Here is a 12,870-nt window from a genome sequence, read left to right as displayed (position 1 = left end):
CTTCATGTCTCCTAACACCTCTGCACATGGCTTGCAGTGCAGCAGCTTGCATAATTGTGTTGTAAGCATCCTGAACTGGTCTGTCCCCAGGTGTGTGTCTTGTGTATGAGGGGTTTGGGGTCTGGGGGGCACAGGCATCTCCTACAGTTCCCATCAGCCTGGGCACCCTGATGTGGAGGGCTCTTGCTCTGCCTTCCTTTCCATAGCCCAGCCCATGGCTCTGCGTTCAACAAGTGACCAATGATGCACTGACCAGCACATAGTCGGCATTCAATGAATAGCTATTAAACTAAAGAGAAAGGACGTCAAACCTAGTGCTCACAGAAAGGAAATGGGGGAAAAGGTAAAGGAATCCAATGTCAGCACCAAACCCACTCTCCAAAATGACCAGATTTTGAGATGAGTGAGAGAACCTAAGCAGCCCACAAAGAAAAAACAGAACAAAACACTCTTCTGGATCCCCTGATGAGCTGCACAATTTTGGTGTTTATTTTCTGTCCCAAGGAACAATGTAACCACGCTTCCCTCTGGTGGTATAAGGATCATGAGTTCAAATCTTGGCTTTATTATTTCTGTTTGGGTGACAATGGGTAAGTCACTTAAACAAACTTCATTTGTCTATTTACACATAGGGGATCACCATAAGCATTGTGGTGAGGATGAAACAGGGCAAAGCAGGTTGTGCCCTTGGTAGCTAGCAGGAGCTCAATAGTAATGACCGGCTCATTCCAGTAAATGGGGATTGAGAACGAAACGGGAGGGAGGGAGCTGAGTGCCGGCATAGGAAGGTGGCTCATGGGAAAAGGAGGAGGATGGGTTGCTGATGGGGCCTCCCCTGTGGCAGAAACCTCCTAGAGGACATTCCCCAAGGGCTTGAAGAGAGGCCTGACTCTTACTGACATTTAAGGGAAGAGTGAAGATGTCTGGAAATTCTGCCCAGTGGCTTATCACTGTGCGGTTTAGGCCTCTGCTATGGAGACCACACTCCAGAGAATGGGTAGCTCTGTTCTGTGAAAGCATGAGAGCCAAGAACTTCCTAGGGGGGAGGAGCTGAGAATCACAGGCCTCTAGAGATGGTTTAATACTGAGGAAAATGCAGCCCAGAGATGGAAAGTCACTTTTTCAAGGTCACACAGAAAACACACGGCATAGCCAAGACAAGAAATAAAAAAGGAATCATAATATCCAACAACCAGTCAGAACAGGTGACCTGGACTGAAGGGGAAGGTCAGGCCTGGGAGTGTTATAGCAGGAAGGCACCAGAGGAATAGGGCTCAGCAATTGCTCTGTGACAGTGCTGTCCTGGGTGGCTGTGTCCTCTGTTTCATTTACTACATATAATACCAGTAGGACTAGAAGCCATTATTATCCCTGTCTTGCTGATGTCAAACCTGAGGCACAGTTTAGATAATGTCCCAAGGTTTTAAAGCTAGAAAGTAAGGAAGTTAGAATGCAACTCAGGTTGGGTTGACAATAAAGCCTGCACTCCTTCGGCACAGCTCTGCTCATTTCCAGACCAGAGGCTATTCTACCATTTAAGGCCTCCCTTCCTCCCTGCATACCCTCAGTCCAGGTTCTCTGGAAGAATATGGAACACTTCATCACCCCTAAAACACACACACACACAAATGCACACTCACATACACATACACATGCATGCACACACACACTCTAGCCTAGTCCAAAAACAACACACATGCACACACACACACATGCACACTCTAAACTAGTAGGGACCTGGTAAGGCAGGAAGATGGCTGAATCCATTAGCACCACCAAGCACAGCACATATTTATGTCCCCAATTACAGCCTTCGTCTCCCACTACAGTGAAGGAGAGGGAATAGCCACAGGAATAGTTGTGTGCGGTGGGGTCTGAGTCCTCTGTAGCAATAACTACAAGATTAGAGATGTTAGCAAACCCGGGTGACGGCAGCTCTATTATAATGATAAATCTACAGCTTTATTTAGAAATAATGAGACTGGGGGCAGAAGACGCTAGGAGGGAAGAGCGTGGTGATTTTAGCCAATTGAAGCTCTGGTTGGAGAGAGTGGCAAAGCTCTGGGTATGCCCAAGAGACCATCAGGGGCCCTTGGGCAAGCCAGGCAGGAGGAGAGATGGGGGAAGCAGGAGGGCAGCGCTTCCCAGGGCTGGAATGGGTGTGGTGAACTCCCAGAATTTCCATCCCAGGCCTGAGTTTCTTAATTCCACGCAATGCAAGAGGCCTCTGACTGTCCTGCAGGCCCGGTTTGCTCTGGCTCTCCAGCCAGTGGGGCATATGAGCTGCTGTGCTGCCCAGACTTCCCTCTGGAACAATCTAGGGTAGGGAGGTGAGTGTCCCTTGAGGCTTAAGATTTGCAATTAACAAAGAGCTAGACTCCCTGGATGTGTACCTCCCCTTCACTAGCCTTGAGCTCAGGGTTCTGTGTTTGTGAGAAAACAATGTAAATGTTTCAGGCTTTGGTACTTCAAGTCAAGCACAAGGGCGGGGGCGGGAACAAGGGACCTGCCTGGTGCCACCTGCCAGGGCTCAATCTGACTCTCCTGCACAAACTCAGGGAACAACACAGGCAGCATTCACATCACTTTGGTGAGCACAGAGCAGCCTCCAAGTCCCCTTTCTCATGGCACCTTTCCTTCTGCTCAGCGTGTGGGTCACGGACCCTCTGCTTTGGTCCAGACTACCTGATCTGACTGGTTACTCCAGACACAAACCATCCCATTCACCTCTGAACAAGAGCACAGGCTGGGTCTCTCCCAACCAAGCCTGGCTCTAAGCCATTTTCTAAATACTACTTAAGCTGCTTCTCCTCCAAGAAGCCTTCCCAGGTTAACTCCATTCAATTCCAACTGCTTCTTTAATAGTCTTTTCCTTGGGCACCCATATATAGTTTTAATTGAATTAAGTAAGCCACTGGTCATTTAACAAGAAAGTACTGGGTTCTTACACTCAGCCCTGAGGGCAAATATAAGAGAAAGTCAAATATGGGTCACAAGCCATTCCTGAGCCATTGGAAGGACTTTACAAGGTAGAATATGACTCAGGATATAACTTGGGGATACAGAGAACACACTGGAGAGGCAGCTGCTGTGAGACCGGGAGGCCACATGGAGGATGACGGCAGTTAGGCTCTGAAAGGTGGACTGGTTTGCACCAGGCAGAGAGGTGGGAACAGGCCTGCCTGACATGGAGAACTTGTTGGCAAAGGCAAGAGGCAGAAATGTCAGGTGTTTTTCTGAAGCTGCTGGATTCCTGAGCTCAGGTCCAAAGGGCAGTTCTGGGAATGGAATCAGACACATGGGAGAGATGGGAGCTGGCTGTTGGCTGTGCTCAGCTCGTCAGTATTGCTCCCCATTGTGCTGGCTGTGGAAATTCATATACACCCAGTGCTCTGTCATTCCTGGTGACTATGATGACTTGGGCCCCCTGGCCCCCAAATAATTAAAATGTGACAGCACCACAAATAGGTACAAGCACCAGCCTTCTTGCACCTCTTCCCCCTCTTTTTGCTTGAGTCCTTGCCTGGCAGGGTGATGAACCTGCTCCTGAGAATTCTATCTGCTGGCGGGGCTGTGGGTTGGAGGGTGGCAGGGGACTCACTTGAGAAGAAACATCCAGCTCAGACAGACAGTAAGACAGACTGGCTGAGCATGGGTGCGGCTCTGCAGCTTGGGAAACTCCTGCAGCTGGGCTCCCTCTGCACCTGGACTCCCTCTGCACCTGGACTCCCGCTGCGCCTGGACTCCCTCTGCACCTGGACTCGCTCTGCGCCTGGACTCGCTCTGCGCCTGGACTCCCTCTGCACCTGGACTCGCCCTGCGCCTGGACTCGCTCTGCGCCTGGACTCCCTCTGCGCCTGGACTCCCTCTGCACCTGGACTCCCGCTGCGCCTGGACTCGCTCTGCGCCTGGACTCCCTCTGCGCCTGGACTCGCTCTGCGCCTGGACTCCCTCTGCGCCTGGACTCCCGCTGCACCTGGCTGGAATGCTGTCCCTTCCTCTTGGGCTGTTGACTTATTTATGACTGTCCTTCCCCACCTGATTTAGTTCTCCTTATCCAGGAGACCTTCACCAGCTGTCCTAACTCTAAGGCTCCTACAACCGTACACAGCGGATCGTATTTGCTGCTTTGCACTGCCAGCTACTGCATGGACTTTTCCTGTCTCTGTAATTAGATGACAAGTTTCTGTGGGTCAAAGAGGCTGTTTCCTACCCCAGTCCCCCCTCACCCCCATGCCTGGCACAGTGTTCTTAGGAGGAGGAGAGGGAGGGGGGCTATAATGATAATAGTTGAGGATGATGAGGATGGTGGTGATTTGTTCCATGCTCTTTGGTTGATCTGCCCTTTTCAGAAGCCAGGCTGGGGAAGTGGTGATGGGACAAGGGCAGGACAGCCACGGGGTTCTCGGATATGGAAAGGTGCATCCAGGTGAGAAGTGTGCTTGGGCACAGACTGCTTATCCCAGGCATGAGGCTTCCAGTCATGCCTAGAGCCAAAGACACCAGATGGTGGACTCTGGCAAGGAGCAAAGGAGGCTCCTAGAAGGGCTGAGCTGAGCTCTGCTTCCTGCAGCCCCTGGCCCTCACGCCCTTCCCTGGGTGGCAGCCTCACTCTGAGGAGGGCTGAGCTGCTTTTCTCTACCTGCCCAGTTACCATAATGAAACCACAGTCTAAGGAGACCACAGGGAAGAGCTGCACCAGATGTAAACTTCAGAGTGATTTATGGGGTGGAGCGCTCGGGCCCGGGGCTGCCGCACAGCTGCTGTTCTGATCCGCCCGGTCTGCCGCCCTGTCTGCCTGCTAGCCAGCCGGCTACTTATGTTCTTCTTAGGGATGACATTTCAGGAAAGCAAAGGTGGGGGAGGCACTGGGCCATTGGGCTGGACTGGTCAAAGTCAGCACAAGCTATGAGAATGGGGTGTCCCCCAGACTCTTCCTGGGGTGTAAGCAGAGCCCACCAAGCTTTCTCACTTCGAACAAATCAAGATTTACACCCTTTGCACGCCAGAGCAGGGCTGATTTTCCCAGCCCCTCTCTTCACAGGCTCAACACAGAGATATTGAGTATTGACTATCTGAGCGGGAGTCTGCAGACAGAGTGGGGTCGCCCCTCCTCAGAGATACAGCGCAGGAAATATCCAGGTTGCTGCTCAACCTGTTAGCACTCCAGACAGCAGATGCAAGGCCACTGGAGCTTGGAGGGAACGCCCCCACTGAGCTCTTAGCTGCCTGGGGGTGGGGGGGTGGCTTAGAGAGAGGATACTAGCTATACCTGCAGGACGCAGCTATACAGTTTCCTCAACTCGGGACTGGAGCGAAGGGCTATGCCAGACCGAAGGGCTCCAGATGTGCCCTCTCCAGTTCTCTGTGCCAAACCTGTGCTCTCTTCTCTTAAAAGCCAACTTGAGCCCCAGCTCCTTGAAACCTTCCCTGGTTAATTCCAGCTGATTGCAAACAGCCCAGCACCCACCTCCTGTGTAGGGGTTAGTCAGGTCTCCTTTTGGGCTGGCCTCCCCCATCTCCCATACATGACTGGGAAAACAATGCCCAAGCGAAGGGACTCTGCTCTGTGTCGTCATTTGTGCTGTTCATTAGGTATGTCCAGCTCTCCTTCTGGGCACTCGGTAGGATTAATTTGCCCCTTCTCCCTCGATATTAGGAGTTACCATGTGTCTTGTTCTAATGGGAGTGGAAGTGACATGTGTCACTTCTGCGTGGAAGCTTTAATAAACAGTGCATGATTTGCCACTTCCTCTTCCTCCTGATGTTTAACTGTGGGGGCCCGTGTCTAAATGCAGCGTCTGTTGGCTTGGGTCCCCAGGTAACAAGGTGGAGTAGAGTCCCCAGCCCAGATGCAAAGCACACAAAACATGAACAAGGCATAAACTTTGGTTGTCTAAAGCCACAAAATCCTCAGATCGTTTGCTGCTGCAGCATAGCCTGGTTCAGCCTAATTGATATGGCCTGTTTCGATTGCCTATGCCAGGTTTCTGTATCTATATCAGTACTCTCTATATCAGTACTCTCAGTAGAAAGAACCATCCCAGAACATGCAACCAGAAGCCACAGATAAAAAATCCCTCCCCTTCCTAGCTACATGGGGACTCTGCTGTCTGCCATTCCAACCTGGGGCAGAGTGCAAGGGTAGGCTGGGCCACTGGGCAGTTTCCAGAGTCCCTCTTCCTATCCCAAAAGGAAAAGGCCCATTTGTCTCTAGGAAATGAGGGGTTGGGGACATGTCCAACCCAACCCAGAACCACAAATCCTCAAAAAGCCAAGGAACAGGGCTGTACTCACACTTGTGGCATATTGGATGTCCTTCCAGATGGAGGTTTCCCGAGACAGATCAGAGGCCTCAAAGAGGTTGTCCATGATGACCTCACCAATCATGTCATGGCGGGAGAAGCGGTCGAAGTCGAAGACGCTGAGATGCAGCTTGCGGTCAGCCAGCTCCTCATAGGGCACAGGGAAGTGGAAGTTCTCATCAAAGGTGGGGTTCAGGGTCTTGCGGTGCACCCGGGTCTGCAGCTTGCATTTGCGGTCAGGCAGGAGGTAGATCTTGACATAAGGGTCAGAGCTTCCACAAAAGTCCTTGGCAGGGAGGTCAAAAGCCTTCAGGATACGCACAATCAGGGTCTCCGTCTCGTAATCATAACGTAGGCTGAAGTTGATCTTCCCGCAGCTTTTGGTGGCCTCAGACTTGGCATCGTCCCCATCCACCGACTTCTGCTTGTAGAGCTCAGGCTTGATGCGGCCAATGCTGGTGGGCTGCTCTGCTGCTGGTGGAAGCTCGTTGCCATAGTCTACACTGGAGACGTGCATCTGCCTTGGCAGGTGGCGCTTGAAGGACGTGTGCCTGGTAGAGGGCAGGAGGGGGCAGAGGGAGTGTGGTCAGGGCTCAGGGGAAGGGGGATGAAGGCAGACACGAGCCTGGAAGCCCTGGCTCATTGTATCCCTTGTTGAGCCCCCTCTTCCTTCCTCTTCTTGACCCTACTTTTCCTCTGCACACACTTGGTGTACAAGGTTGTGGTGAGCATTACATGTCTTAATATATGTAAAGTAGTTGGAATGGCGCCTGATATATAGTAAGCTCAATAAATGTTAGCCATTGCTATCATAATCACTTTTTCCTGCTTTTCTGTTACCTGCTTTTTAGGTTTACTTCCTAGTAGACAAAACTCTGGTTTCCTTATTAAATCATGAGATCCCCTAAGAGAAGGACCATCCCTTCTTATCATCAGTGTGGCACCCCCTTCATCACCGTCATCAGCATCTCCATTTGTTGGGCATTTGCTACACAGCAGGCAGCGGAGTGGTAAAAGCATGGGCTTTGGAGTTAGACTGCATAGGTCAGTCTTGGCTCTGTCACTTTCCAGTTGAGATCTTGGGAAAGTTATTTAACCTCTCTGTGCCACAAAAACGAGGATAATAAAAGTAACAACCACATAGGATTGCTGTGAGAGTAAAATGAATTGATTACATATGAAGTGCTTAGAACAGAGCCAAGCATAATCATAAGCAATATATGTGTTAGCTCTCCTTATCGATTACATTCATTCTTCCATTGGCTCCTCACAACTGCCATATAAAAGTCATCAGCCTTATTTTACAGTTGGAAAAAGCGAGACTAAGGGAAGGTGAGGAACTTGCCCAAGGCCATATGACAAACTGTCAGTGTGACCCCTAGCATGTTCATTCCTGGCCTCCAGTCTGAAGATCAGGACTCATTCTCTTTGGTTGGTCCCCTGAGGGCCTGGAGAGCCATTGCAGGGACCTAGGAATCCATCAGAGCCCTAAGTTTTGAGTAAATACAATGCCTTACGCATGCTTGCGCCACATGTTTTAAAAGTATTTCTGAATTTGGGGTAGGTTTTTGTCGTTACGTTTTTCTTGTTGCTATTTTCAGTTAAAGGATGCTGTATGTATTTACAATTGTTGTCATACAGGGAACTCTGACAGGCTTTAAAGGAATCCTCATTCTCAAACTATTAAGACTCTCTTGCCTTATCTGCCACGCACTGCAGACTGTAGCTATCGGGCTTTACTGACATATCCCTAAACACACCATGAACTCTTACCTCTCCAGGCCTTTTCCGTTCTCTTCCTTCTGCCTGAAGCCTTTCCTTCCAAACATCCGACACTCCCCAATTCCACTATTCCATTCCCCTCATATCCACACATACCCCAAGTGCACACCACATGTACAGCAACCAGCCTCAAAGGTTTCCCTTTCGTGAAGTCTTTCCTCCTCGTTGATCACCCATCATGGATCACATCTTCTGACATATTTCTCCATCAAAGGATATGTGTTATTATTTCTGATCTCTGATCCTCACAGGCTGGAATCCCATAGATGTATTAAGGGAGTGTGGAGGTGTGGGATCAGGGAAGGGAGCGGTCCACTCCTCACCTGGTGGATGAGGCTGGCTCTGTAGTTTGCCGCTGCAGCCGCGTGTGACGCATGATGTGCTCCTTGACCGACATCTGCACCTCAGCTGGGATATCTGGGGATGTGTGGCTGATCTTCACGGCCGCCTCCAGGAAGCCCAGGGTGCTGGGGTCCTTCAGCTTGTCCGCCATGTTGCCTCTGAAGCTGGGGCTCTGGAGGGCTTCCAAGGGGAGATTAGCAGAAGAGGGACTGGAGGCCTCCTTGTTCCTCCAGGGCATCCAGCACAGCTTCCAAAAGAGAAAGAGAAAAACTGCCACCAGGGCCACGCCACACACAATAACTACAACTGCGAGGAGGCTGACAGAGGTGCCTGCCCTCGGCATGAGCCAGGCAGGGAGGGACAGACAGACAGAGGCGGGGAGAAGCGGGTGAGGGTGTTGGAGGAGGGGGCACACAGAAGGGACAAAGACGGAAGAAGAGAGAAGAATGGTCATGAGAAAGCTGCCAGGTCAGAGGGAGAGGTGGTTTCAGGGTTGACTCTTGATTGTCCACTTCGTGGAATATCTGCAGCCTTGTGTTCACCTCAATCTGATTCTTCCAGCATCATCCTCTTTCCCGCCCCCACCCCCTCCCCCCAGCCAGCTTGGGGAGCACCTGGGCTGTCTTCTCTACTGCCTATTGGCGTGTGCACAGGGAAAGGAAAGTAATTTAAATAGTAGCCTAAGCAAATGTGCAAATTCGTGAAGCATGCATGTTCAGACGCTGTTTGAATTTCTATTAAAGCTGCTACTATGGCCAGACTTAGAGTCATTTTTGTCTACAGCCTACTTCCTTAACAGGCTGTGATACCTTGGGGGGCAGACACTGGCTAACTCATCCTCTTTTCTTCTTTATCCCATCCCCACTGAGCCCAAGACAGGAACTCAATAAACATTGAGTTGACTTCAAGTGAATGAGAGTCAGCAGAGTCTCTTTAAGGGCAAGGATTATGTTCTTCTGTACTCCCAGAAGTCTGTGCATAGTAGGTTCAATAAATACTTCTATTAAGTTGGAATCTGATCTACACAGAGCACGTGAAAGTTAAATACAGGCACAGTTCATTTTACTATGCTTCACTTTATTGTGCTTCACAGATACTGTGTTTTTTACGAACTGAAGCTTTGTGGCAACCCTGCCTTGAACAAGTCTTTTGGTGCCAGTTTTCCAACAGCATGTGCACATTTTGTGTCTGTGTGTCACTTTTCGGTAATTCTCACATTATTTCAAACTTTTAAATTACTATTACAGTTGTTATGGTGATCTATGATCTGTGATCAGTGATCTTGGATATTCCTATTGTCATTGTTTTGAGGCGTCCTGAGCTGTACCCACGTAAGATGGCCAACCTAATTGGTAAATATTGTGTGTGTTCTGACTGCTCCCCTGGCTGGCCATTCCTCTCCGTGGGCCTCTCTATTTGCTGAGACACAGCAATATTGAAATTAGGCCAATTAATAACCTTACTTTGACTTGTAAGTGTTCAGGTCAAAGAAAGTGTTACATGACTCTCATTTTAAATCAAAAGCTAGAAATAATTAAACTTAGTAAGGATGGCATATCAAAAGCCAAGACAGACCAAAAGTGAGGCATTTTGTGCCCCACAGCCAAGTTGTGAATGCAAAGAAAAAGTTCTTAAAGGTAATCAGAAGTGCTATTCCAGTAAACACACAAATGATAAGAAAGCAAAACAGTCTTATTGCTGATGTGGAGAAAGCTTTAGTGGTCTGGACAGAAGATCAAACCAGCCCCAACATTCCCTTAAGCCAAAGCCTAATCCAGAGCAAGACAGTACCTTTCTTTCATTCTATGAAGACTGAAAGAGGAGAGGAAGCTGCAGAAGAAAAGTTTGATTCTAGCAGAGGTTGGTTCTTGAGGTTTAAGGAAAGAAGTCCTCTCCATAATGTAAAAGTTCAAAGAAGCAGCAGCAAGTGCTGATGTAAAAACTGCAGTAAGTGATTCAAAAGATCTAGCTAAGATAATTGATGAAGGTGACTACACTGAAAAACAGATTTTCAGTGTATAAGAAATAGCCTTATATTGGAAGAAGATGCTATCTAGGACTTGCACAGCTAGAAGGGGGAAGTCAATGCCTGGCTTCAAAGTTTCAAAGGACAGACTGACTCTCTTTTTAGGGGCTAACATAGCTGATGACTTTAAGATGAAAACAATGCTTATTTATCATTCCAAAAATCCTACAGTCCTTAAGAATTATGCTCCGTCTACTCTGCCTATGCTCTAAAAATGGAACAACAAAACCTGGATAATAGCACATCTGTTTAAGAATGGTTTACTGGATATTTTAAGCCCACTGTTGAGACTTACTGCTCAGAAGAAATGATTCCTTTCAAAATATTACTGCTCATTGACTATGCGCCTAGTCACCCAAGGGCTCCGATGGAGGTGTGCAAGGAGATTAATGTTGTTTTCATGCTGGCTAACACAACATCCATTCTGCAGCCCATGGATCAAGGAGTAACTTCAACTTTCAAATCTTAGGCTTCAGCTGTCATAGATAGTGATTCCTCTGATGGATCTGGGCAAAGTAAATTGAAAACCGTCTGAATCGGATTCACCATTCTTGATGCCATTAAGAACATTCATAATTCAGGGGAAAAGGTAAAAATATCAACATTAACAGAAATTTAAAAGAAGTTGATTCCAAACATTGCCAATAGCTTTGAGGGGTTCAAGATCTCAGTGAAGGAAGTAACTGCAGATGTGGTGGAAATAGCAAGAGAACCAGAATTAGAAGTGGAGCCTGAAGAATGGATGAGGAGTTGCTTCTTGTGGATGAGTAAATAAAGTAGTTTCTTGAGATAAAATCTACTCCTGGTAAAGATGCTGTGAACATTGTTGAAATGACCACAAAGGACTTAGAGTATTATATAACCTGAGTTCATAAAGCAGTGGCAGGGGTTGAGAGGATTGATTCCCATTTTGAAAGAAGTTCTACTGTGGATAAAATGCTCTCAGATAGCGGTGCATGCTACAGAGAGATCTTTAGTGAAAGGAAAAGTCCATTGACGCAGCAAACTCACTGTTTTTTTATTTTAAGAAATTACCACAGCCACTCCAGTCACCAGCAACCACCAAACTGATCAGTCAGCAGTCATCAACATCGAAGCAAGACCCTCCACCATCAAGAAGAGATTAAGACTCACTGAAGGCTCAGATTGTTAGCATTTTTTAGCAATAAAGTTTTTAAAATTAAGATATATATTGTTTTTGGGTGTAATTCTATTGCACACTTAAGGGGCTACAGTATATTTTACACTGTATACGTATATATATGTATAGGTATATATATTACATTGTATACGTTTTGTTAGGCTTTAGCTGCCACGGATAGTGATTCCTCTGATGGATCTGGGCAAAGTAAATTGAAAACCATCTGAATAGGATTCACCATTCTTGATGCCATTATATTTACAGTATATTACAGTATATTTTATACTGTATATATGTACATATTCACATATATGTATATACTGTATACACTTAATAGACTACAGTATATTTTATACTGTATATATGCATATTTTATACTGTATATATATTTTGTTTAATTCTATTATGCTATTCTAATAATTCTATTTATTTTTAGAAAACATTTTTTTTTTTTTTTTTTTTTTTTTTTTTTTTTTTTTGAGACGGAGTCTCGCTCTGTCGCCCGGGCTGGAGTGCAGTGGCCGGATCTCAGCTCACTGCAAGCTCCGCCTCCCGGGTTTACGCCATTCTCCTGCCTCAGCCTCCCGAATAGCTGGGACTACAGGCGCCCACCACCTCGCCCGGCTAGTTTTTTGTATTTTTTTTAGTAGAGACGGGGTTTCACCGTGTTAGCCAGGATGGTCTCGATCTCCTGACCTCGTGATCCGCCCGCCTCGGCCTCCCAGAGTGCTGGGATTACAGGCTTGAGCCACCGCGCCCGGCCGTCTATTTTTAGAAAATATTTTTATAAAATGTACTGTAGTCTATTAAGTGCACAATAGAATTACGCAGTTATATATATGTTTACATATGCATATATATAAATTACATATACTTATATGTATAAAAGTTCTATATACATATATGTATATATAGTATAAAAGTAGTATAGTATGTTATATGTGTGTATATATACATATATACATATATAGTATAAAAGTAGTATAGCATAAAAGTTATATGTGTGTATATATACATATATACATATATAGTATAAAGTTGTATAGTATAAAAGTTATATATATCTCTATATACATACATATGTATATATGTATAAATTATATATACTTATATGTGTATATATACATATAAGTTTATATAACTTACGTGTGTGTGTATATATGTGTGTGTGTATGTGGGTGTGTATATATATATATATAACTTTTATATGCACTGGGAAACCGAAAAATTTGTGTGACTTGCTTTATTTTGATATATGCTTTATTGCAGCGGTC

The 12,870-nt window shown here is 46.8% G+C and overlaps 1 protein-coding gene across 5 annotated transcripts in view; it reads right to left on the bottom strand.

Annotated features, from left to right (window-relative positions):
- LOC105479155 (synaptotagmin 6) overlaps positions 1 to 12,870 on the bottom strand; it is a 68,894-nt gene that overhangs the window by 43,270 nt on the left and 12,754 nt on the right. For 3 of the 5 annotated variants that reach the window (XM_011736998.3, XM_071087462.1, XM_071088631.1), the window contains 2 exons: positions 8,411 to 8,759; positions 6,298 to 6,856 (listed from right to left, as the gene is read on the bottom strand). In XM_011736998.3, coding sequence (XP_011735300.2) covers positions 6,298 to 6,856; positions 8,411 to 8,759 — 908 coding nt within the window. The remainder of the gene's footprint in view (positions 1 to 6,297; positions 6,857 to 8,410; positions 8,760 to 12,870) is intronic. The other 2 variants (XM_011736999.3, XM_011737000.3) reach the window with 1 other exon arrangement.

Source organism: Macaca nemestrina, chromosome 1, assembly GCF_043159975.1.
Source record: "Macaca nemestrina isolate mMacNem1 chromosome 1, mMacNem.hap1, whole genome shotgun sequence".
Taxonomy (NCBI): Eukaryota; Metazoa; Chordata; class Mammalia; order Primates; family Cercopithecidae; genus Macaca; species Macaca nemestrina.
The sequence above is the reverse complement of the archived record's forward strand: the minus strand, read 5'-3'. Positions and strand labels throughout refer to the sequence as shown.